The following is a 24951-nucleotide window of genomic DNA, read 5'->3' on the forward strand; positions in this document are numbered from 1 at the left end:
CGAACCTTTCGATTAATCGAACCATTAAATCAAAATTAATCGATTCGGTTCAATTTTTCGATTCAGACCGATTTATGCTCTCCCCTATGTCTGATTGGTGTTTCGTCTCGAGTTTAAATTTTTTTATTAATTTATTTTAATATATTTATTTTTTAGTGGTAATTTAAACGATTATAATCTATTAATTCTATATTTTTTAAAATTAAAAAATTAACTAATAAATTATTTTATACTATAAAAATTAAATAATTTTTTTTTTATTACGATGACTAATCTACACAAATAAAAAATAGGCTTAATGGCAAAAAATTATCAATAACAGAACTCTCAGCAATCTTTTTGGGATTCTATGATTGAATTTAATAAAATGAACATGATCAGATTTATTTTCTAATTAATTAGCCTAAACCACATTTAATCACTTTGAATTTAAGCAATACAGCCATGACTCACTTCTTATTATATATATATATATAATATAATATAATTCATCTTCCCAAGAAAAAATGAGGGCAAATCTCCATTGAAACTCTGGTTTTTCTTTCAAATTCTTGAAGAAACCATCAATGGAGTATTTGAAACGACATGCCGTTTGTGTACCTTTTCCTGCTCAAGGTCACATAAACCCTATGCTAAAACTTGCAAAACTACTGCATTTCAGAGGCTTTCACATCACCTTTGTCCACACAGAATTCAACTACCAACGCATACTCAGCTCCGGAGGCCCTGATACTCTTAAGGGTTTGCATGATTTCCGTTTTGAAACTATCTCCGATGGACTGCCGGAGGGTAGCCTGCGAGGCATCGAAGACTTACAAAACCTCTGCATAACATTGCCGGATCAAGGACGGCGATCATTTCACGACCTAATAGTTAAACTTAATGGATCGTCGGATTTGCCTGATGTTTCTTGTATTGTTTCCGATGGTGTGATGAGCTTCACTTTAGAGGTTGCCGGAGAATTTGGCATTCCGGAGATGATTTTTTTTACTCCAAGTGCTGTTGGTATGTTGGGTTATCTTCACTTTGAAGAGCTTGTGACAAGAGGCTATGTTCCCCTAAAAGGTAAGACTTTCTCTTTTTCTTATTTCCCTTTTTCCATTTCGAACCATATTCACTGATTTGGATTCGTATCAGACTATATTAATAATTATTAATATTCGCAAAATGCAGATTCTAATTGCTTGACAAATGGATATCTTGAGACTGTAATTGATTGGATACCAGCAATGGAAGGAATCCGTTTAAAAAATATACCAACCTTCATTCGCATCACAGATCTAAACGACGTCTTCTTCAATCACAACTTAACATCACTGAACAATTCCCTCAAAGCTAAAGGCCTTATCCTCAACACATTTGATGAGCTAGACAAACAAGTCTTGGATGAGATCAACGCCACATTTCCAGTGCTCTACACTATCGGCCCACTATCAATGCTTCAGCAAAATCTTCCTTCCCCAAACGTTGAGTCCATTGAATCGAATCTGTGGAAGGAAGACACTGAATGCTTAAGCTGGCTTGATAAAAAAGAACCCAAATCAGTTGTGTACGTAAACTTTGGAAGCATAATCACTGTGAGTCAAGATCAGTTAGAGGAGTTTGCATGGGGACTTGCTAACAGCAAGTATCCATTTTTGTGGGTGATTAGGCCTGATCTTTTTGCTGGTGGAGAGAAGATAATGGCCAAAGACTTCATGGATGATATAAAAGGTAGGGGTTTACTTGTGGGTTGGTGTCCACAAGAGAGAGTTCTTAGCCATGCTTCAGTTGGAGGATTTTTGACTCACTGTGGATGGAATTCTACGTTGGAGAGTATTTGCCATGGTGTTGCTTTGATTTGTTGGCCTTTTTTTGCTGATCAACAAACGAATTGCTTGTTTTCATGTGAGAAGTGGGGGATTGGGATGGAGATTGATGGTGATGTTAAGAGGGAGAAAGTTGAAGAGGTTGTGAGGGAGTTGATGGAAGGAAAGAAAGGGAGGGAAATGAGAGTTAAGGCAATGGATTTGAAGATGAAAGCTCAAGTTGCAACAGATTTTGGAGGATCTTCTTATTGTAACTTTGAAAAGTTGGTCAATGACCTCATGATATGATCTTGATTTTAACTTTTAATTGGAAAAATTAAATCAATGTCTATTACTTGAAATCAAAAGAGTCCTGTGAAGGCCTAAATTGCTTATTTGGAAAAACAGATATCCAATACAAACAAACACTGCTTAACAAGTTCTGCAATTGGCAATCCAAATCATTTTCTTTGAAGAAATCCAAGGAGTTCGACAAAATTCCTGTGAGAAGAGCCACCTGGTGTTGTGGCCTCCTCTGCTTTGATCTTCCATTCCACTGCCCGCCTTTCCATCTCTTTACCCTTCTTTCCATCCATTAACTCTCTCACAAGCTTCTCCACTTCTTCTCTCTTTACATCAGTATCAATCTCCATGCCAATACCCCATTCATTGCAAGCAAACCAACAGTTTGTCGGTTGATCCGCGAAGAATGGCCAACAAACCATTGGAACACCTCCACACACACTGTCCAATGTCGAGTTCCACCCCATATGGCTTAAAAACCCTCCTATTGCAGGATGCTTCAAGATTTGCTCTTGTGGACACCAGCCCGCTAACATGCCTCTATCCTTAGTTTCAGACACAAATTCGGGTGGCAACATTGCAGCTTCACCGACCACAAGATCTGGCCTTATTATCCATAAAAATGTTTTCTTGCTGTTGGCTAGCCCCCAAGCAAATTCTACCATTTGTTGTGGGGTTACCACAGTGATGCTACCAAAATTTACATACACAACAGAGTTTAGTTCTTTTGAATCAAGCCAGTCAATACACTCTGGTTGTTCTTTCCAAAGATTTGAACCAACGCTTTTCAAGTTGCTGTCTGGAAACTGATCAACAAGCAACTGAAGAGGACCAATAGTATAAATAGAAGGGAACATGGTGGAAAGAGCATCTAACACATTTTTTTCAAAGGCCTCGAATGTATTCAAAATGATAGCAGAAGCTCTTGAAGTTCTCTCTACTTCCCTTACAATGAAATTGAGCATTGTGTCATTTCTGTCAGTAGTTCTAATACGGTTTGGAAGATCCCTTAAGCGAATATTTTTCATTCCTGGAATCCAATCTATGGTTGTTTCCAAGTACCCATTTGTTAGATAGCTCTCATCTACATTTCACAGAACAAATCAAGTGCAAGAAAGACTCAGTAAACCTACAAAATCGATTATTCTGCTAACTATATTTAGAAAGAGAGTGAATGCATTAAACCTTTAAGAGGTGTAAAGCCTCTTTCAATCAGATGAGGCAAATGTGCATAGCCCAAAACGCCACAGGGGCTGTGTGTCCAGAAAAGTAAATTAGGAATCCCAAATTCTTGAGCTGCGTCAAGAGTGAAGCTCATGCAACCATCAGAAATAACACAAGTAACAGGTGGAACAGTATTGGAAGAATTCAGCCTGGAAAGAAGATGACGAAATGGGAGTAAGCAGTGCTTGGAGGTGGAGTCACAGAGAGAAGGGATGTCTTGAGTGGCATCTGCATCCGAAGGTGGAAGCCCATCAGGGATAGCCTCAAAGTGAAAATCTGGCAATCCGTCAAGAGAGTCAGGGCCTCTAGACCTGAGCAAGCGTCTGTGGTTATACTCTGTATTGACAAAAGTTATGTGAAAACCATTGGAGTGGAGGATTTTTGCTAGCTTGAGCATTGAATTTACATGACCTTGAGCTGGATATGGGACGCACACAGCATGAGATCTCTCGTCTCTGGCAATGGCAGAAGAACCCATCTGTTTATGTGTATTCTGTACTTAAGTCTGCGAGAACCGAATTTGGTGATGGAAAAGAAGCTAAATTCTGCTTCTTAAAACACAAGAGAGATTGGCTTGAACAGTTCAATCGATTAAAAAAATAAAACACAGCAGAGAATTCCTGCCCGTATCAAGCAATCAGAGATCTGCAATAGAAAACGGATATTGTACGCAGACAGCATTGCATTTACCGACGCCATCGTAATAGTCGAACTTCTGAAAAATATCAATTTTTAATTAAAATTTGTACTAAAAAAATTTGTACTTTTTATCAATTTTTAATTAAAATTTATAATTTAATTTATATTAAAATAATAATTATTTAGCTGTATTGTTAGCTAACAGTGCTAATACAAATCGAATTACGTATATTGAAAAAATAAATAAATTTATATGCTATTTTTTTATATTTTTTAATTAATAATTATATTTTATTTATTATATTAATATTTTTTAATAAATTAAAAAATTATCGTTATTTATTAATAATATAATATTATATTTATTAATTTAATATAATTTTTTAAATTATAAATATAAAAATAAGTGAAATCTGAATTTTTTTTTTATCTTTTCAAATATTTAATGCAATATGTTTGCAGTTTCCGGAAAAAAGCCAAAGCATGCTAACTTTTGGAGCTTCAAAGCATATTCCCATGTTCCATAAATGGTTGCCATTGGTTAAATTAAATATTTATATTAAAATAATTATATATATATATATATATATAATTATTCTGAACTAAATTTATTTATTATTTTTATTCTTTTAAGATATTTCATTAAAAGCCCTTACTCAACGTAGGGCCCACTGCTCATGTATGGAATAAGTCTCGTCAGTTTCGACTTCTTCTGTCCGGTTCGAGATAATAAGGACAACAAATCAGAAGAGTCTGTCAGGAGATGCCGGCCCTTTCAAATAAAAAATCAGCGCGTGGACCGTAAGCCAAGTTAAATCATATCGAACTGGTACTAAATTAAAAATTAAAAATAAATTTTATAAGTAAGTTTTTTTAAATTATATATCATAATAAATAAGTAAAATTTTTTTATTAAAGTATGAACAATTTAAAAATTCAATAAAATTTGATCAACTTAGACACTGAAAGTAATAACTAATTAACAAATCATTATAAAAAATTTCTTAAAAATGCCATTTAAAAATTAATAGTGTAAATAATTTATTTTATTAATTAAATTAAATTATTATATTTTTTATTTTTTATAAAGTAAAAAATACATAATTATTGTTTTTATTTTGTTATATGATTTTAATATAAGAATATTTATTTTTTATTAATTATTAAAAAATTAACTTTAACTAATTTTCAATTATATAAAATTAAATATTATTATTTAAAATTTTTAAGAATTTTTTTAAATATTATTATAGTTTTTCCTAAACTCCTTCAAAAACAAAGGAGATACACTGCGAAGAAACGTTATAGCTACCCACTTCAAATGTAGGGTCCCACATCAATTATTAAGGGGAAAATTGATGGGTAAGAGTATCCCACATCAATTATTAAGAGGAAAATTAATGGGTAAGAGCATCAGAAAATTGTGCAATAGCTAAAAACGGTCGTATGATAAAATTTCTCTCTGAAAGACTAAATTGCTTATTTTGAGTGAAAACTTTGACAGCTAGTAAAAGTACACAACAGCAAATATACAATACAACTCTCTTTCAGCCATTAGAAATTCCAAATCATTTTCTTTGAAGAAATCCAAGCAGTTGGACCAAATTCCTGTGAGAAGAGCCACCTGGTGTTGTGGCCTCCTCTGCTTTGATCTTCCATTCCATTGCCTGCCTTTTCATTTCTTTACCCTTCTTTCCATCCATCAACTCTCTCACAAGCTTTTCCACTTCTTCTCTTTTTACATCATTATCAATCTCCATTCCAACACCCCATTCATTGCAAGCGAACCAACAATTGGTCTGTTGCTCCGCGAAGAATGGCCAACAAACCACTGGAACACCTCCACATATACTCTCCAACGTCGAATTCCACCCCATATGACTTAAAAATCCTCCTATTGCAGGATGCTTCAAGATTTGCTCTTGTGGAGACCAGCTCGCTAACGTTCCTCTGTCCTTGGTTTCAGACACAAACTCGGGTGGCAACATCGCAGCTTCGCCAACCACGAGATCTGGCCTTATTATCCACAAAAATGGTTTCTTGCTGTTGGCTAGCCCCCAAGCAAATTCTACCATTTGTTGTGGGGTTACCACAGTGATGCTACCAAAATTTACATACACAACAGAGTTTGGTTCTTTTGAATCCAGCCAGTCAATACACTCTGGCTGTTCTTTCCACAGATTTGAACCAATGTTTCTCAATTTGCTGTCTGGGATCTGATCAAGAAGCAACTGAAGAGGACCAATAGTATAAATAGGAGGTAACATGGTGAAAAGAACATCCAACACATGTTTCTCAAAGGCCTCGAATGTATTCAAAATGACAGCAGAAGCTCTTGAAGTTCTCTCTATTTCCCTTACAAAGAAATTGAGCATGATGTCATTTCTGTCAGTAGTTCTGATAAAGCTTGGAAGATCCCTTAAGCGAATATTTTTCATTCCTGGAATCCAATCTATGGTTGTATCCAAGTACCCATTTGTTAGATAGCTCTCATCTGCATTTCACAGAACAAATCAAGTGCAAGAAAGATTCAGTAAACCTACAGAACCTAATCTTCTGCTAACTATATCTAAAAAGAGGGTGAGAGTATTAAACCTTTAAGAGGTGTTAAGCCCCTTTCAATCAGATGACGATAATGAGCATAGGCCAAAACGCCACAGGAGCTGGGTGTCCAGAAAAGTACATCAGGAATTCCAAATTCATGAGCTGCGTCAAGAGTGAAGCTCATACAAGCATCAGAAATAACACAAGTAACAGGTGGGACAGTATTGGAAGAGTTGAGCCTGGAAAGAAGATGGCGAAATGGGAGTAAGCAGTGCTTGGAGGTGGAGTCACAGAGAGAAGGGATGTCTTGGGTGGCATTTGCATCAGAAGGTGGAAGGCCATCAGGGATAGAATCAAAGTGAAAATCTGGCAATCCGTCAAGAGAGTCAGGGCCTCTAGACCTGAGCAAGCGTCTGTGGTTATACTCTGAGTTGACGAAAGTTATGTGAAAGCCATTGGAGTGGAGGATTTTCGCAAGCTTGAGCATTGGATTTACATGACCTTGAGCTGGATATGGTACGCACACAGCATGAGGTCTCTCGTCTCTTGCAATGGCGAAGGAACCCATCTGTGCTTGTGCAATTGTGTAGTAATACTCTATAAGAGCTGTAGTTGATCAGGAAAAATGAAGCTAAATGCTGCTTCTTATAACCAAAGAGAGGTTGGCTTCAACAGTCCAATCGATAATATAGTTATTTTATAATATTTATACTTATTTTATAAATATAAATAATTTATTAATATATATATATAATTTACATTAATATAAAAATTTTATAATTAATAAATACTAAATAAAATATGATGATGGTTAAAATAAAATATAAAATCTCAGTAAAAATTTTAAAGAGGTGTTTAGTTTACCTTTTTCTCATCCATTGATAGTTGATAAGATTTTAACTTTTATTTGGACCATTTTTCTCCTTTGTTTAAAGCTTTTTCTTATCCATTGATAGTTGATCAGCTTTTATACACAATCATATTTTTAAATATTATGTGTATTTTATAATAAATTATTAATTTTATATATAATTTTTTAATATACATATTTTACTAAACACTTGAATATTTGAATTGTAATTAAAAATTAATTATCCGTTATTAGCTATTAACAACATTGTTACCGGTAAATATCGAATCGAATTAAATCAAGTTTTCATAAGTTTATATTCGATTAAAAAATAAATTTAAAAGTTTGAAATCGAATTCAAACTCGACTCGAGTTTTATTTATTAGTTCAAACTCAATTCATAAAATAAATATTAAACTCGAACTCAGTTCGAACTTAATACTTAATAAACTCGTTTATCACATTAACGAGCCAACTTAAACTTTACTCAAAAGCTTGAATTTGACCTCATTTAAATTTAAATTTTAACTCGATTATATTATAAATAAACTCAATATAATTTAAATATATTTAAATTATAAATAAATTTAAATTAAAAATAAAATTTAAATTATAAGGTCATTAAAAAATTTAAAATTAAATTTTTTTATTTAATTAAAATCTCTCAAATTAAAAACTAATTAAAAAAATGTAAAAGGGTTGTATTTTTATAGAAAAGTATCCTTTCAACTTTTAATGTGGGATTGGTGTTGGCGAACGAGTCTGCTCACGAGTTTGTTCGCGAGCATGCTCACGAGTCAGCTCGCGAGCTTGTTTATAACGAGTCAAACTCGCGAGATTAAACGAGTCGAATACTGCTAAATTAAAATTCGGCACGTTTATTAAATGAGTCTAAAAAGTGAGTTTGAATTCAACTCGTTTAGAACACGAATCAAATCCGACCAAGTTTTTATCGAATCGAATCTCAAATACCTACTAATTACTATTTTTAAAAAATTACCAAACATTTAAATTAAATATTTGGGAGTTAGATCAATGACTGCAACAACAGCCAAAACAAAGCGTGATAGGCAACAAAACCATATCAACATCCCCAATTAACAAGGGCGGCTAAACAACAAAGAGATCAAAAGAATAAAGAAACTATAATACACACATGGAAAAAACAGAAATAGAGAAGAGAGGCTACTGGTAATAGAGAAGAGAGGCCACTGGTAAGTGTAGTCCACCGACAAAAGTAGATCCGAGGAAGGAGCCACCATAGAGCCCAGCTAAAGAAGGCCGATAGAAGCGGTAGCCATCAGACATATCGATGCGGTCTCGGGATACGATATTACACCCAAAGGTAACCTCCCCACGGAAAGTCAATATCGAAGCCCTCAAGGTCCTTGCATCAGTATCTTCCTTGTCAACAGAACCACCAAAGACTGGAGAAACGGACAACAAATTAAAGCAAAAACAAAAGTCAATCTGGTCATCCACGGCAAAGAAAATTCGAGAAGGATGACAGCTCTAAAAAGAAACCCTCATTCCCTCGTTTTAAAGCAAGGAGAAGGAAAAATACCACCAGATCTGGAAAAACACGAATAAAATGAAGTCAATCAAGAGTGAAAATAATAAGAATCAGACCCTAAAACACAAAAAATTCCTTATCCTTTACTCTTCTCACTTTGCTTTGATTACAATCTAATAAAATTTTATAATAGGGTTTACAGTGTATGAGTGAGCTTAGCCAGGGAAAATCCTGTCTCTCCCCCTTTATCCCTTTTCTTTTTGTCCTCTAGTGATGCATAACCGCCATTCTGCTACAGTGTCATTTGTCCCTGTTACTTAGGTTCGTACGTTCGGATGTGCCAGTGTACCCCTCTCTATCAGACGACCATTTAATTTCCCCCGACGCGCATGCTGATAGGATTGCGAGGTGACTGGGCCTGCTGACTATGCGGTTGTCGAGGCCGGTCAAAAATAACCTTTTTGGTTATCCACAATTTTACAACTGTAGATAGTGATAAAAGGATTGAATCCATATGGAATTCATACTTACCTATGCTGTTGGGAAGTCCATAGATTATTGCAACCCAAAGGTGCAGCGGAAAAATAAAATTTCTCTGATTTCCTTTTTCCAGAATCTGAGTGCTTCGTTTATTTCATAAAATTGATATGAGACTAACCTGTTAATCTCGTCAAGAAGATACAATGCCGGACTGATGGTGCTGCTTTTCAAAACGAACACCCTCTATGGTATCCACACGAACATCTTCTATCCTTCTAGAGTGCTAGCTCTCTCAAAGATGGATAGATTATATGTTCCACAATCTGCAATAGTTATACTGAATTTTTTTCCAAAAATTAACATTATCCTTCCACAATTCATAGAAGGAGTATTTATATGTTTCAGTATTTTATTTTTCCCACAATTCCTTTTCCTAAAAGGAGTTGTGATTATAACCCACTATCATAATCTCATAGATACTCAAATATCTTATGTGATAGAGTCCTTTATCTGTAACAGTTACAGATAGACTGCAGATCTTTTAAATATTATTATCTCATAATAATAAATAATTAATAATAATAACACTTTATTATTTTTAATTATATTAATGGGCTTTGCACTTTTAGCTCATTAATATGTCATAGCACATCAACAATATTCTTTTGTGTGTGACCCAATAGGCTCACATTAATTGGCAATAGGCCCAGTCCCACAAGGCCCGTAAATCATAAGTGGCCTCTAGCAAGACATTATGACTACCCAATTAATATGAGAATCAATAGTCCGATAAAACCTAATAAATAGAACATGTATTAATCCCTTTGTCACACAATATCTAGTTTGAACATAAGTCATGGTCAATGTCAAACTTATAATGTTTAAACTTATGATTTCTCGATCTCTAAGTAGACTGATAAATTCAAATGATATTGATCACACTATCAATTCATTTGAGCACGGCCATGCATTTCTCAGTCTCACTTATCGAGGGGTCCAGAAGATAGCTCTTTCAGAGAGAGGGACAAATCCTATCTTGATTGTTCATTATCCTCTATATAATTTCTATTATGCTCAATCATAACTTTTATGATTGTCCGATTAAAGACAACGTTTGGTTATGTCAAAACATAACAGTCCTTATATTTGAAACTATGACAATTTCAAGTCAAACGATTAAGACATAACTATTTTGAGATTCACTCCTGACAATAACCCATGTAGTGATCTCAGTGCGGGTCTATCCAATACTTTGTTCTCTAACAAGTATTTATAATTATTAATTATATCAACATATACATAATCATCTCATGATTATCAATCAATAATCATACTAGCTATATTTTATTATTATCAACATAATAATAAGTAATCAGGGATGATAATCATTATTATGTAACATGCAAACAAATAATAATAATAAAAATCTCTTTTATTAATAACCAAAACGACATACAAAAAGGTCCAAGATAATGGTCTAGGGCAAATACACTAACAATATATGCTTCTATCAAAAACCAAGTAAATAAACTGGAAAAAAAAAATATAAAAAGGGGGTTTTGAAGTTGATGAACTAAACTAGAATTAAAAGTAGTAAAGCAAAGCAAATAATAGAGTAGGAGAATTCAATAATAAAAAAAGTCTAGTTGAAGCTTTGAATCCACTTCAATTGTTGGTATTGATCATTGACACTTATGTTTTTTTATTTGACTCAATAAATTAGTTATGGGGTGCAAGACGCTTCTCACCATCATATATCTCCTTAAGCATATATTAATTACGAAATGTTCTCTAATTAATCACTAATCAATAAGTTGCCAAGGAACGTCCTTGGAGCTTTAGATTCATACAATTGTCAATTGCATTAAAAAATAAAAAGACCTAATTCAAGCTATCCAAACGTATGGTGATCTTGCTAGATTATGCAATCTCCTTGATGTTTACACCAAGAGTTACTTGTGTTTGAATAATTCAAGCAATTACAGACCTAAATTACCTAAACTAACAAATTATCACTTTGCAATCAAGAATCAATGAGCCCTATTGATCAAGTATAATTTAGCCACATTTTTATCATAATTATTATTGCTTATTTACACATTTTTCAGTTTAATTTATGGTTTTTATCTTGTTTTTACAGAAAAGGAAGAAATTGGAAAATGGGAGAAAAAGTGCAGAAAATTTACAAAAGGATGATTTGCCCAGTGATTTGCCCAAGATCACCAGATAATCTGCTCCAATCACTGCCCAGATCAAGCTGAAGCAGAAACCCGGAGGCAACAGGCAGTAGTGATATGGCAAGTGATTTGCCCAAGAAACTCGAGGATCACTGGCCAAATCACTCGCAGAGACATAGAGGACTGACTCACAGAGAAGCGATTTGGTCAGCGATTTGCCCAATCACTTGAAGAAACTGGTCAAATCGCCGGGCAAATCACTTCGACAGCAGAAAATACAGCAGAGCGGGAAATTGTTCAGGAAACCGAATTTCAAGTTTTCAGAAGTCCAAATCCAACTCAATCACTACCAAAACAATTCCAAGAGCCACGAAAGAGTTTCTCACCTAAGGAATTCCAGTTGCAATTAAATTCAACATCAAAAGAGGAGTCACAAGCCAAATTAAAAAGGGGTTTCAAAACCCTAGAAGGATGGAACTCTTCAACTATAAAAGGGCAACCTCCAAACCAGCAAAGGCATCTTCTGCTGAGGAATTGAACTTGCCAGAAACTCTCCAGCATCTTCCTTTTTCTTTTCCTTTCATTTTTTTGTGTATTTAGTCCACCATGAGTGGCTAAACTCTTTTCTTTCTAGTTGAAGTTGGTGAATTTCAGATTTTGTTATGAATTGGGAGATTTAAATCTCCATTGTTAAACTTCTATTTATTCTCAATATTTATGCAATTTGAGCTTTCCATAATTATTACTTTGCTTTTAGAATCAATAAGGGCCCATTGTTTTTAAATTGCTTAAGTAATATTATTTGAATGATTTAGGTCCGTAATTGCTTAGGTTGTTCAAATACACATTTAATCAAATTGCATGATCTAGACTTGACCACGCGGTTGGCAAGGTTGGAATTAGGTTTCTCTAAGTCTTAATGCAGTTAACAGTTGTTCGATGCTATAATGCCCCAAGGACGTTCCTTGGCAACTTGTTAACTAGTGTTTGATTAGCGAACGTTTCCTAATCAAACTAGAACTAAGGAGGAATTTGGATTGTGAGAAGCGTCTTCCACATCCAAAACTAATTTATTGAGATAAATAGGAGTATTAAAGAATCAATGATCAATTCTAAACAATCTGAAATAGAACCATACTTCAACTAGAAGCTTTTCATCCATTGATTTACTCATCTTTAAATTATTGCTTTCTTTTGCTATTAAATATTAATCCATCAAATCAAACCCCCCTCTTTTAATTATTTGTTATTTATTTGCCTTGGTCATTATTAGGAAGGTCTTTAGTGTCAATTCCCTGTGGTTCGACCCTATTGCCACTATCTACAAGTTTATTGTTGATTGTTTAATAGGTTTATTTTTGACGGCTTCGACAACCGCCTATCAAAAATTGGCGCCGTTGCCGGGGAACTGATTTAAACTAACGTATTTTCCCTTTATGACCAGGTCTGACCGTAAAGACACTCTTCTTTACGACCCGGAGATTGAAAAGACTGCCAAGAGCTTAAGGAAGCAAGCAAATTTGAGGAACCAAGCCTCAAATCCATCTTCATCAACAACTCCACCTCACAGACCACCTACTGCCCCTGCTGAAGAAATTTCTGCACCAGCAGAAACTTCCACCACCGCACCTGCTACAGCAGAATTTTTACTAGAAACTGAATTTCTGGTTATGGCAGAAAATCCAGCAATGGCAGCATCACCTGCTGCACATGTAGAAGCTGAAATTCAAGCTGGAAACGTGCCCATCCAAGCACCTCAGCCACGGGAAAGAACTCTCGGAGAGTTAGCTGAACCAACAGGAGATCAAGCACCCTTATGCATTGAATATCCCCTATTGACAGCACCATTCGAGCTAAGGACAGGTCTGATTCATCTCCTTCCTAAATTCAGAGGCCTAGAAAATGAAGATCCTCACAAGCATTTGAAGGCATTCCACGTTGTGTGCTCAACTATGAGACCTCAAGGCATTCCAGAGGATGATATCAAGCTTAGAGCCTTCCCTTTTTCCCTTGAAGACTATGCCAAAGAATGGCTATTCTACTTGCCACCCGGATCCATCACATCATGGGCTGATATGGTAAGAGCATTCTTGAGAAAATTCTTTCCAACCTCAAAAGCCATAGGCATCCGTCGAGAAATAAGTGGCATAAAGCAAAAGCACTCTGAAGGCTTGTATGAGTACTGGGAGAGGTTCAAAAAGTTGTGCACAAGCTGCCCTCGGCATGATATTTCTGACCAATCTCTCATTGAGTACTTCTATGGAGGTTTGCTACCCTCGGAGAGAAAATTTATTGACGCAGCCTGTGGAGGAACAATTGAAAAAAAATCACCTCGAGAGATGAGGGACTTAATTTCCTCCATGGCTGCAGCTTCTCAACAATTTGGAGACCAAGAGCTGCCAACAAGGAATGTAAATGAGGTGAGTAATTCCATTTTATCATCCCAACTTTCTGAACTCACCAATGTTGTACGTAGCCTTGTTGTAAGTCAAACCCAACAAGTCCAGCAGATTCAGCAGCCCAAGACCTGTGGAATATGTGCCAACAACCACCCAACTGATTTATGTCCTTCCCTTCAAGAGGAGGACCAGCAAGTCAATGCTGTTGGAGGTTTTAATGGACAAAGAAGGTATGATCCCTATGCAAATACTTACAATCCAGGTTGGAGGGACCATCCAAATTTCAGTTATGCAGGGGACAGCAATATCCAAGTTACCAGCAAAGAAACCAAGCTCAAGCTGCACCTCAAAATTCTAATGCGTCTCTTGAAGAGATTGTGAAAAATTTGGCAAATACTGTGCAGAATCTTGAGAAACAAATGGGGCAAATGGCTTCATCCTTAAACAAAATTGAATCACAAGGAAAGCTACCTTCCCAAACTGAGATAAATCCAAGGCAAAATGCTAGTGCCATCACATTGAGGAGTGGAAAGGAGTTGCAAGACAATAGGGCTGAAAAAGTGCAAAAACAGGGCATGGAAGAAATTCTGCCAAAAAGTGATCAGGGCAGTGATTTGCCCAGTTTGCTTGTAGAAACTGACCCGATCGCTGGGCAAACTAAGCTGTCCAGCAGTGATTTGCCCAATTCTCCAGAGAAGGCAGAAAGTGATTTGCTCAAATCAACAGACCAGGCAGAATCCAGCCAAAGGCAGAAACAGCAACCTATGGAGAAATTCAAGGTACCTCCTCCCTTACCAAAGAGATTTGCAAGGTCCCAAAAGGAGAAAGAAGAAAAAGAGATACTTGAGACACTCCGCAAAGTGGAAATCAACATTCCCCTACTTGATGCTGTGAAGCAAATTCCAAGGTATGCCAAGTTTCTCAAAGAGCTATGTACCAACCGAAGGAAACTTGCTGAACGTGAAAAGGTAAGTGTGGGGGAGTGCGTTTCAGCTGTCATCCAAAGGAAACTACCAGTCAAATGCAAAGATAGAGGAATGTTTGCAGTTTCATGCAAAATAGGCAATGTGGGAATAAAGAAGGCCATGTGTGACCTTGGAGCTTCAATAAATGTCATGCCACTTTCCATTTTTAACTTGTTGAATGCAGGTACACTAAAAGGCACCAGTATTGTGATCCAATTGGCTGACCGATCCATTGTCTACCCCAAGGGAGTGCTAGAAGATGTGTTGGTACAAGTGGACCAATTAGTCTTTCCAGCAGATTTTTATGTTATTGACATGGAGGAAGACAAGAGCAACACCACCTCTGATATCTTACTTGGGAGACCATTCTTGAGCACAGCAAGAACAAAAATTGATGTGCATGATGGCACATTGACTATGGAGTTTGAAGGGGAAGTTATCAAATTTAATGTTTATGATGCCATGAAATTCCCCAATGATGTTTCTCATGTTTATGGACTTGATGTTATTGATAATTTAAGTCAAGAAGTTTTTGATTTTGATCAAGAAAACTTACTTTATGAAAGTCTTTGCAGGAGAGGAGAAGTGGACAGCAACATCTCTGAAGCAGACAAAACAGCAGACTGTTGTAACTTGCTGGATGTGGGTGATTTGCCCAGTGATTTGCCCAGAACACCAGAAAATCTGCTCAAATCACAGCTCAAATCAGACAGCAGGCAGACAGAAAACCAGCAGACAGAAAATGCACCAGAACTGAAACCCTTGCCTAACCACCTCAAATATGCCTACTTGGGAGCTGGAAATACACTTCCAGTAATCATCTCCAACCAGCTCAGCCAAGAAGAAGAGGAAAAGCTCCTGGATGTGTTGAGGAAACACAAGAAGGCAATTGGGTGGACATTGGAGGACATAAAGGGTATCTCACCCTCAACATGCATGCATCGGATACTTATGGAGGATGAGTGCAAACCTGTTCGTGAGGCACAAAGAAGGCTGAATCCACCTATGATGGAGGTTGTAAAGAAGGAGATTGTGAAGCTCCTAGACATTGGGGTAATTTACCCCATTTCTGACAGTAAATGGGTGAGTCCCATCCATGTGGTACCAAAGAAGACCGGGATTACCATTGTCCCTAATTCTGAAGGAGAGCTCGTACCCACTCGTGTACAAAATGGGTGGAGAGTTTGCATGGACTACAGGAAGCTCAACACAGCCACAAGGAAGGACCACTTTCCCTTGCCCTTCATGGACCAAATGCTTGAGAGACTTGCTGGAAAAAGCCATTACTGCCTCCTTGATGGATATTCTGGATTTTATCAAATCCCCGTTGCACCAGAAGACCAAGAGAAGACCACTTTCACATGCCCATTTGGCACATTCGCATTTAGGAGGATGCCCTTCGGACTTTGTAATGCACCAGCCACTTTCCAAAGGTGCATGATGAGCATTTTTTCTGACTATGTGGAGAGGATCATTGAAGTCTTCATGGATGACTTTACGGTGTATGGCAACTCATTCCATGAATGCCTAGCCAACTTGGAGAAGATACTTCAAAGGTGTTTAGAGACAAACTTGGTTCTCAACTATGAGAAGTGCCACTTCATGGTCAGCCATGGCTTAATCTTAGGCCATATTGTTTCAGCAAAAGGGATTGAGGTGGACAAAGCCAAAATTGACACCATCAAAAATCTGCCCTACCCAACCAGTATTAGGGAGATTCGATCATTCCTTGGACATGCTGGTTTTTACAGGAGGTTTATCAAGGATTTTTCTAAAATAACTCAGCCTCTTTGCAGATTGCTACAGCAGGATGTACCATTCAACTTTGATGACAGCTGCAAATCAGCCTTTGATTTGATCAAATCACTCCTAATTTCTGCCCCAGTCATCCAGCCACCTGATTGGACCCTTCCATTTGAGATCATGTGTGATGCCAGCAACTTTGCTATAGGTGCAGTATTGGGACAGCGTATAGGTAACTCTCCTCATGTCATTCACTATGCCTCACGCACCCTAGATGCTGCACAATGCAATTATTCCACCACGGAAAAAGAGTTGCTGGCTGTTGTGTTTGCATTGGAAAAGTTTAGACCCTACCTACTTGGTACAAAGGTGATTATATACTCAGATCATGCTGCAATAAGGTATTTAATCAAGAAAAAGGAGTCCAAACCAAGGCTGGTGAGATGGATATTGCTGTTATAAGAGTTTGACTTGGAGATCCGTGACAAGAAAGGCAAGGAGAACCTTGTGGCTGATCATCTCAGCAGAATTCTGACCGAGATGGAGACATGCCCCATCAATGAGACCTTCCCTGATGAGCACCTCTTTGCTGTCCAAGAAGAGGAACCATGGTATGCTGATATTGTTAATTTCCTTGCCATAGGTGATTTGCCCACTGATTTGCCCAAACACATAAGAGACAAGATCAAGAAAGAGGCAAGGTATTATGTGTGGGATGAGCCTTACCTATGGAAGCATTGTGCAGACCAAGTCATAAGGAGATGCATCCCAAACCATGAGATCACATCCGTCCTAACTTTCTGCCACTCTTACAGCTGTGGAGGTCACTTTGGGCCACGCAAGACAGCCTTGAAAGTCCTTGAAAGTGGATTGTTTTGGCCTAACATATTTAGAGATGCTTATTTATTTTGTAGGTCATGTGCAAGATGCCAACAAACGGGAAACCTTGGCAAAAGAAGTGAAATGCCACAAGCACCCATTATGGTGTGTGAAATCTTTGACATATGGGGCATTGACTTCATGGGACCATTCCCACCTTCCTTTGGCAACACCTACATACTACTTGCTGTGAATTATGTGTCCAAGTGGATTGAGGCCAAAGCAACAAGAGCTGATGATGCAAAAACAGTGGGTGATTTTGTAAAATCCCACATTTTCTCAAGATTTGGACTGCCCAAAGCCATAATCAGTGACCGAGGCACCCATTTTTGCAACAAGATAGTAGAAACTCTCCTCAAGAAGCACCATGTCATCCATAGAACATCTACTGCCTATCATCCTCAAACAAATGGGCTGGCTGAAGTATCAAATAGGGAGATCAAGTCCATCTTGGAGAAAACGGTCTGCCCAAATCGCAAGGACTGGAGTACACGCCTCAATGATGCCTTATGGGCATATAGAACAGCATATAAAACTCCAATTGGGATGTCTCCATATAGGCTGATTTATGGGAAAGCATGCCATCTACCTGTGGAACTTGAACATAAAGCCTATTGGGCTGTGAAGAGCTGTAATCTTGATGAAAAAGAAGCTGGAGTTAACAGAAAATTACAGATTCAAGAGCTTGAGGAGATCCGGCGTGATGCCTATGAAGCTTCATGGGATTACAAAACAAAGACTAAAGCCTTCCATGATAAGAATATCTCCAGAAAACACTTCCAGGTTGGTGATAAAGTCTTGCTTTTTGATTCCAGGTTCAAATTATTCCCTGGGAAGCTTCGGTCTAGGTGGATTGGACCATTCTTAGTTGAACATATCTATCCACATGGAGCTGTTGACATTAGGAGCCCACAAACTAGCAAAGTTTTCAAAGTTAATGGGCATCGTTTGAAGAGATTCTATGAAGGTTTTACTGTCCATGTGGTGGAGGAGGTTCCCTTGGATCCCCCTTCCCAAGACTGCTGAGCAAGACACTGAAGTCCAGCCCAAGACAGAAAACAGGGCGCTACTGGGAGGCAGTCCAGAGACTGTGATTTGCCCAGTGATTTGCCCACTGCTTACCCAAATCGCCGGGCAAATCGACTGAGTGTACCATAATCACAAGTGATCAGGACAGTGATTTGCCCAATTGCCCAGATAATGTGACCAGATCACCGGTCCCATCGCAAAACCAAGCACACCATCAGCAAAGGGCGTGAACAGTACCAGCCCCGCAACTGCAAAAGAGGAGTGATCTGGCCAAAATGATTTGCCCACTGCTTGCCCAAATCACTGGGCAAATCACCCTGTCAAGAATCCAGCGGGCCAGCATTAAATGATCAGGGCAGATCACATACCCTAATCACTTTAAGTAGTCTTTTCTTCAAGCTTTCTCCTCTCCGACCACCACTCACCCACCGGCAAACTCAAGACCACCATGGTCCGAATCAAGATGAAGGCCACCGGCGGACCGTTCATGTGGAAGAAACTAGGGCTGCCGAAACCCATCCCCTATGACAGTGACGATGAAGAGTGGGATACCCCTCCACCAGCCACCACCAGCACTGAAACGCCACCGGCTACTGAACCAGCGACCGGACGCACCGACTCACCGGCCGCCCAGACATATCGCCGGCAAAAGAAACGGCAAAGAACGCCGCCACCCACATCCCCAATAGCCCCGACGGCGAACCCTAAGGGCGAAACGCCACCAAAAGCCACCACTTCCTCCGGCCGCGGCCAGAAACGGCCAAGAACTCAGTCGCCACCTCCACCGCCGAGATCAGAGTCAGAACCAGGAACCACCATTGCCACACATCCCGCAGGTCATGAGGACGGCGATGTACCCACTAATGTGCCCAGCAATATGCCCACTAGTACGCCCAGTGATTTCACCAGCAATGAGCCAAGCGCTATGCCCAGCGCTGTGACCACGGACCTGCCAAGTGATATGCCCACTGATGCGCCCAGCAATGTGCCAAACGCTAGCGATGTGCCCACTGATGTGCCCACTGATGCGCCCACAGACTTACCTAGCGACACACTCAGCGATATGCCCAGCAATTTGCCCAGCGATTTGCCCAGGCCAGCATACCCAGATCACATCGTCAAATCACTGACATTCAACAAAATTTCTGAGCGCACCAGGCTGCTTAAGGTTTCATCCCTACCATATCACCCAGGTAAGTATATCCACCATGCCACCCTTGGAGCACTGAGACTCCATTCCCAGGTACGTTCTCTCATCTCTGCTATTGGCTGGGACACCTTTTTCCTCCTGCGCATGCCCTCCTTCCTTGAACTCACACATGAGTTCTTCACCACGTTTCAACTTTTAATGTGGGATTGGTGTTGGCGAACGAGTCTGCACATGAGTTTGTTCGCGAGCATGCTCACGAGTCAGCTTGCGAACTTATTTATAACAAGCCAAGCTCGCGAGGTTAAACGAGTCGAATACTGCTAAATTAAAATTCGGCACGTTTATTAAATGAGTATAAAAAATGAGTTTGAGTTCGACTCGTTTAGAAAATAAATCGAATCCGATCGAATTTTTATCTAATCGAGTCTCGAATACCTATTGATTACTATTTTCAAAAAATTACCAAACATTTAAATTAAATATTTGGGAGTTAGATCAATTATCAGTTAGAAAAAATGGTAAATCAAAATCCTCTTAGTACCAATTCCATTAAGTATAACAAAATCACGACTATCAGGTATCTTGTGACCTTTTAGGAACAAACCTTTCTTTTTGTTTTTACTTAACTAAAATTAAAATTTTAGAAAGTTAATGAAAAAAAATTAATTGGATTAAATTACTGTAAAATTATAATTGATTCTAAACGAAATTTTGATAAAATTGGTTTAATTCTTTGACATTTTAGTTCTGATTTGATTTTGTTATTAGTTTTTCAATTTTGGTTTTGTGAGGTTTTTATTTAGATTTTGATTCTTGAAATTTTTTTATACACTTGCTTTTATGAAAAATTATACTTAAGTTACTACTTAAGTTTTAAATTGTATTAATTAAAATATATTATATAATATTTCTTGTAATATATTTATAACTAAAATTATCAAGGAAAAAGAAAATAAAAAGATAAAATCGATATTTGTATTGGTATTATTACTATTTTGGTCATATATAAATACGTCATACATTAAAAAAGTATACTAATCTATCTAAAAAATAATTAAATATATATATATAATTAACTTTACTTTTTTTATCATGCAAATAAAAATTGTATTTCTAAAGTATAAATAAAGTAAAATTATAAAGAGATGCATAATAGACTAGAAGGCTAAATCAGCCTAAAATTAAAAAATAAACCAATTAAACAACAAAAATCCAACTAAAACCTAACCAAATAAATCAAATTAGCAATCAAACAAAATAATCGAACAGAAGATTGTTACATACCACCCCACACTGCTATACTGTCGGAGCACCATCCATGACTGCAACAATAGCAAAAAAGACGCGATAGGCAACAAAACTATATCAACATCTCCAATGAACAAGGGCGGCTAAACAACAAAGAGATCAAAAGAATAAAGAAATTATAATACACACATGCAAAAAATAGAAATAGAGAAGAGAGGCCACTGGTAAGTGTAGTCCACCGACAAAAGTAGATCCGAGGAAGGAGCCACCATAGAGACAGCTAAAGAAGGCCGACGGAAGCGGTGGCCATCGGACGTATCAGTGCGGTCTCGGGATACGATATTACACCGAAAGGTAACCTCCCCACAGAAAGTCAAAATCGAAGCCCTCAAGGTCCTTGCATCAGTATCTTCCTTGTCAACGGAACCACCAAAGACTAGAGAAATGGACAGCAAACTAAAGCAAAAACAAAAGTCAATCTGGTCATCCACGACAAAGAAAATTCGAGAAGGATGGTGACTCTAAAAAGAAACCCTAATTCCCTCGTTTTAAAGCAAGGAGAAGGAAAAATACCACCAGATATGGAAAAACACGAACAAAATGAAGTCAATCAAGAGTGAAAATAATAAGAATCAGACCCTAAAACACAAAAAATTCCTTATCCTTTACTCTTCTCACTTTGCTTTGATTACAATCTAATAAAATTCTATAATAGGGTTTACAGTGTATGAGTGAGCTTAGCCACGGAAAATCCCGTCTCTCCCCCTTTATCCATTTTCTTTTTATCCTCTAGTAACACATAACCGCCATTCTGCTACGGTGCCACCTGTCCTTGTTACTCAGGTCCGTACGTACAGATGTGCCAGTGTATCCCTCTCTATCAGGAGGCCATTTAATTCTCCCCGGCGCGCATGCTGATAGGGCTGCAAGGTGATTGGGCTTGTTGACTATGCCGTTGTCGAGACCGGTCAAAAATAACTTTTTTTGTTATCCACAATTTTATAACTGTAGATAGTGGTAAAATGATCAAATCCATAGGGAATTGACACTTACCTATACTTCTATCAAAGACCAAGTAAATAAACTGGAAAAAAAAAATAAAAAGGGGGGTTTTGAAGTTGATGAACTAAACTGGAATTAAAAGTAGTAAAGCAAAGCAAATAATAGAGTAGGAGAAATTCAATAATGAGAAAAGTCTAGTTAAAGCATTAGATCCACTTCAATTGTTAGGATTGATCATTGAAACTTATATTCTTTTATTTGACTCAATAAATTAGTTATGGGGTGGAAGACGCTTCTCACCACTATATCCCTCATTAAGCATATATTAATTACGAAATGTTCTCTAATTAATCACTAATCAATAAGTTGTCAAGGAATGTCCTTGGGGCTTTAAATTCATACAACTATCAATTGCATTAAGAAATAGAGAGACCTAATTCTAGCTACCCAAATGTATAGTGATCTTGCTAGATTATGCAATCTCCTTAGTGTTTACACCAAGAGTTACTTGTGTTTGAATAATTCAAGCAATTACGGACCTAAACTACCCAAAATAACAAATTATCACTATGCAATCAAGAATCAATAGGCCCTATTGATCTAAACAACAAAGTAACAATAGAATTAAGCATAAAATTGCATAAATATTGATAAATAAAATATGAACATCATAAGTTCAGATCTCCCAATTCATTAACAAACTGAAGTTTCACCTAATTTTCAACTAGTCAGCCACTCATGGCTGAAACTAACATTAAAATCAAAGAAAGAAAGCAAGAAGAAGCAATCGGGTCGGCTGGGCGGCTGTTGGAGGTGCGCGACTGATGGAGGTGATGATCTCCGAAAAAGATCTCCCCCTTTGGTTGCTGGATGGCTCTCTATTTATATCTGAATGTGAAACCCTAGGTTATCCCTTGATTAGATGGAGTTATTTTCCAATTTGGATTTGAATTCCTTTTGGCAATTGAGTTTCCTTGCGATTTGGACTCCTTGATGGGCGGGATTTTGTTAGTGAGGTGTCCTGGTGAGCTGCTGAGGTGTCCTAAAGTGTTTAGAATAGGACGGACTTCTGAAAGTTTGAATTTCTGATTTTTCGCTTTTCTGTTGTTTTCTGCTGCAAAATCTGTTTGCTTTACTATTTGGACAAATAGCCGGTCAAACAGTCAATTCTGTGCTGTCTGTCATTCTGCCTCTATTCTGCAGGATTTGTTTGCCCAGTTGTTTGAGCAAACAGCTGGTCAAACAGCAAGTCTGCACTACTCTTCATCCTTCTCGCGTTTCTGCTGTAGCTTGGTTTGGGCAAACTGAGCTTGGCACACCAGACTTGATCTCTTGGATTTCTCTTCCATTCTCTTTGGGTAGTTTTTAGGTCATTTTTCACCAAATCACCTTTTTGCACAATTTTCTGCAAAATCAGATTAAAACCACAAAATTAGATAGAAAATGTGTAATTTAACATCAATAATAACATGAAAAATGGGCCTAATTTTGGTTTGATCATATACTCCCACACCTAGCCCTTTGCTTATTCTCAAGCAAATAAACTTAGTCAAACAAGCTTTCTTTGCTACTTGATCCTTTATTTCCACTTAAGTTCTTACCCTAGACCCCTAATTTGAAGCATTGCAGTGAAGTGTGCATGCACCGAGGTTACTTCCCTCTCTCCTTGTTTCCTTTTACCTACCATGGTTGAGAGTTATTTTTCTCAAGAGAGAGATTTACTTATTCATGCACACATTCTTCTTTAGTTTAGACTCTTTCTAGCTCTTGGAGTGACTTGCCCTTTATTTGTAATACTTTTCTTTTCTTTTCAGCTTTTCGCACTTTTATCCTTGCCTGAAAAAATCACCAATCTTTTGATGTGAAGGTGCATATTTGTGATACCCACCCTCGGTTACTCAGTTGGGCACCTGTTTAAGTGGCTACTAGCTCTATTCATAATCTTCAACTATTAGAACAATTTTTAATTTGTGCTCCTTGCCTTTGCTGAATTTTCTTTTTTTTTTTCTTAATGATTTGGGCAAATCAAACACCAATTGCTAAAATAAGTCATATTTTCTTTTTCACACATCTTTTACTTTTTCATTATTCTCTCTAATGAGTAATGACATACATCTTTCACCATAGCAAGCTCAAAGATTCAATTCAAAAAGAAATTCCTAAAAATGAATACAACTCACTGCAATTTATTCAACTTAGGTTTAAAGAGTTATCACATCAATAGGATCATGGAAAGAAAGCTCATTCAACACAGTCTATTGTGTTTGAGTAAAACATACCAAAATAGAATAAAAGAAACTGTGGCTATGTGAAGATGTGTGTGAAAACTGTGGCTATGTGTGTGTGTATGAATTGAAAGCAAAAATGAAAAAAAAATTTCACCTATGTATGCTAATTAAAAATTAAAACTTAAATGGACATAAAAGAAATAAAAAAGAATGTATGAAGCATTAAAATTCAGAGATATGCACCCCCACACCTAATTCATGCATTGTCCTCTATGCAATGGAAATATTAAAGCTTAAAAGAAAAACTGAGTTACTCCCCTGGTGTGGGTGTTTGGACAACTGTTTGGGCAAATAGCTGGCCAAATTAGGCGTTTATGTGTTCGGTTGGCAGTAGGTGCTACACCAGCAACTCCAGCATGCTCTCTATGTGTGTCATTCTAACCTCAATTTTGTCCAGACGAGCTGTTGTCGTCTGTTTAGCTGGTGGTGGTTGCTGGTCTGCTTCCCCTATATTTGTGTGACGTCCAAACACTCGTTCATGCCTCGGGACAATAGGACCTGTACGAGAAATATAAAAAACGCTGCCCACCTTACGCAACAACCCATGTCTTCCAAAGCTCTTAAGTTAAGAAGGGTTGGCTCACAAGTTAGGCTCATATCAATATGCTCAGACTGCAATACATTTAAATTTATAGCAAGCAAGGTAATGACATGACCAAGGACCAGCGGACAGTGATGTGTAAGTGTGTTGGATATCTAGCTAGCAATCCGGAATCCCAAATTCAGTTTAT

The 24951-nt window shown here is 37.5% G+C and overlaps 4 protein-coding genes across 5 annotated transcripts; 2 read left to right on the forward strand and 2 right to left on the reverse strand.

Annotated features, from left to right (window-relative positions):
• The first annotated feature begins 501 nt into the window (after window positions 1–501).
• LOC110618551 (7-deoxyloganetin glucosyltransferase) lies at window positions 502–2145 on the forward strand. Its single transcript, XM_021761693.2, has 2 exons — window positions 502–1065; window positions 1174–2145. Exons 1-2 carry the CDS (start codon window positions 567–569, stop codon window positions 2094–2096), a joined length of 1422 nt encoding a protein of 473 aa, XP_021617385.2. The 5' UTR covers window positions 502–566; the 3' UTR covers window positions 2097–2145.
• A 58-nt stretch (window positions 2146–2203) lies between these two features.
• LOC110618549 (7-deoxyloganetin glucosyltransferase) lies at window positions 2204–3978 on the reverse strand. The gene is made up of 2 exons (XM_021761692.2): window positions 3276–3978; window positions 2204–3174 (listed from the first exon to the last, which is right to left on the reverse strand). Exons 1-2 carry the CDS (start codon window positions 3790–3792, stop codon window positions 2249–2251), a joined length of 1443 nt encoding a protein of 480 aa, XP_021617384.2. The 5' UTR covers window positions 3793–3978; the 3' UTR covers window positions 2204–2248.
• A 1520-nt stretch (window positions 3979–5498) lies between these two features.
• LOC110618653 (7-deoxyloganetin glucosyltransferase) lies at window positions 5499–7171 on the reverse strand. 2 transcript variants are annotated; one of them, XM_021761838.2, is made up of 3 exons: window positions 6953–7171; window positions 6549–6886; window positions 5499–6447 (listed from the first exon to the last, which is right to left on the reverse strand). In XM_021761838.2, the coding sequence occupies exons 1-3, from the start codon at window positions 7063–7065 to the stop codon at window positions 5522–5524; spliced, it is 1377 nt and encodes a 458-aa protein (XP_021617530.1). In that variant the 5' UTR covers window positions 7066–7171; the 3' UTR covers window positions 5499–5521. The 2 variants fall into 2 exon arrangements, with proteins under 2 accessions (XP_021617530.1, XP_021617529.1); XM_021761837.2 differs by having other exon boundaries at window positions 6549–7170.
• Window positions 7172–19019: 11848 nt separating this feature from the next.
• LOC122724070 (cell surface glycoprotein 1-like) lies at window positions 19020–20433 on the forward strand. The gene is made up of 2 exons (XM_043958537.1): window positions 19020–19775; window positions 20428–20433. Exons 1-2 carry the CDS (start codon window positions 19020–19022, stop codon window positions 20431–20433), a joined length of 762 nt encoding a protein of 253 aa, XP_043814472.1.
• The last annotated feature ends 4518 nt before the right edge of the window (window positions 20434–24951 follow it).

The sequence above is a fragment of the Manihot esculenta genome, chromosome 7, assembly GCF_001659605.2.
Source record: "Manihot esculenta cultivar AM560-2 chromosome 7, M.esculenta_v8, whole genome shotgun sequence".
Classification (NCBI taxonomy): domain Eukaryota; kingdom Viridiplantae; phylum Streptophyta; class Magnoliopsida; order Malpighiales; family Euphorbiaceae; genus Manihot; species Manihot esculenta.

What these genes read in the sequence shown, in the direction of transcription:
- LOC110618551 (XM_021761693.2), top strand. Translation starts at nt 567, where the DNA reads ATGGAGTATTTGAAACGACATGCCGTTTGTGTACCTTTTCCTGCTCAA. An exon ending in AGGCTATGTTCCCCTAAAAG is followed by an intron (nt 1,066 to 1,173) that starts GTAAGACTTTCT and finishes CGCAAAATGCAG; the next exon opens with ATTCTAATTGCTTGACAAAT.
- LOC110618549 (XM_021761692.2), bottom strand. Translation starts at nt 3,792, where the DNA reads ATGGGTTCTTCTGCCATTGCCAGAGACGAGAGATCTCATGCTGTGTGC. An exon ending in AGGCTTTACACCTCTTAAAG is followed by an intron (nt 3,175 to 3,275) that starts GTTTAATGCATT and finishes TGTGAAATGTAG; the next exon opens with ATGAGAGCTATCTAACAAAT.
- LOC110618653 (XM_021761837.2), bottom strand. Translation starts at nt 7,065, where the DNA reads ATGGGTTCCTTCGCCATTGCAAGAGACGAGAGACCTCATGCTGTGTGC. An exon ending in GGGCTTAACACCTCTTAAAG is followed by an intron (nt 6,448 to 6,548) that starts GTTTAATACTCT and finishes TGTGAAATGCAG; the next exon opens with ATGAGAGCTATCTAACAAAT.
- LOC122724070 (XM_043958537.1), top strand. Translation starts at nt 19,020, where the DNA reads ATGTGGAAGAAACTAGGGCTGCCGAAACCCATCCCCTATGACAGTGAC.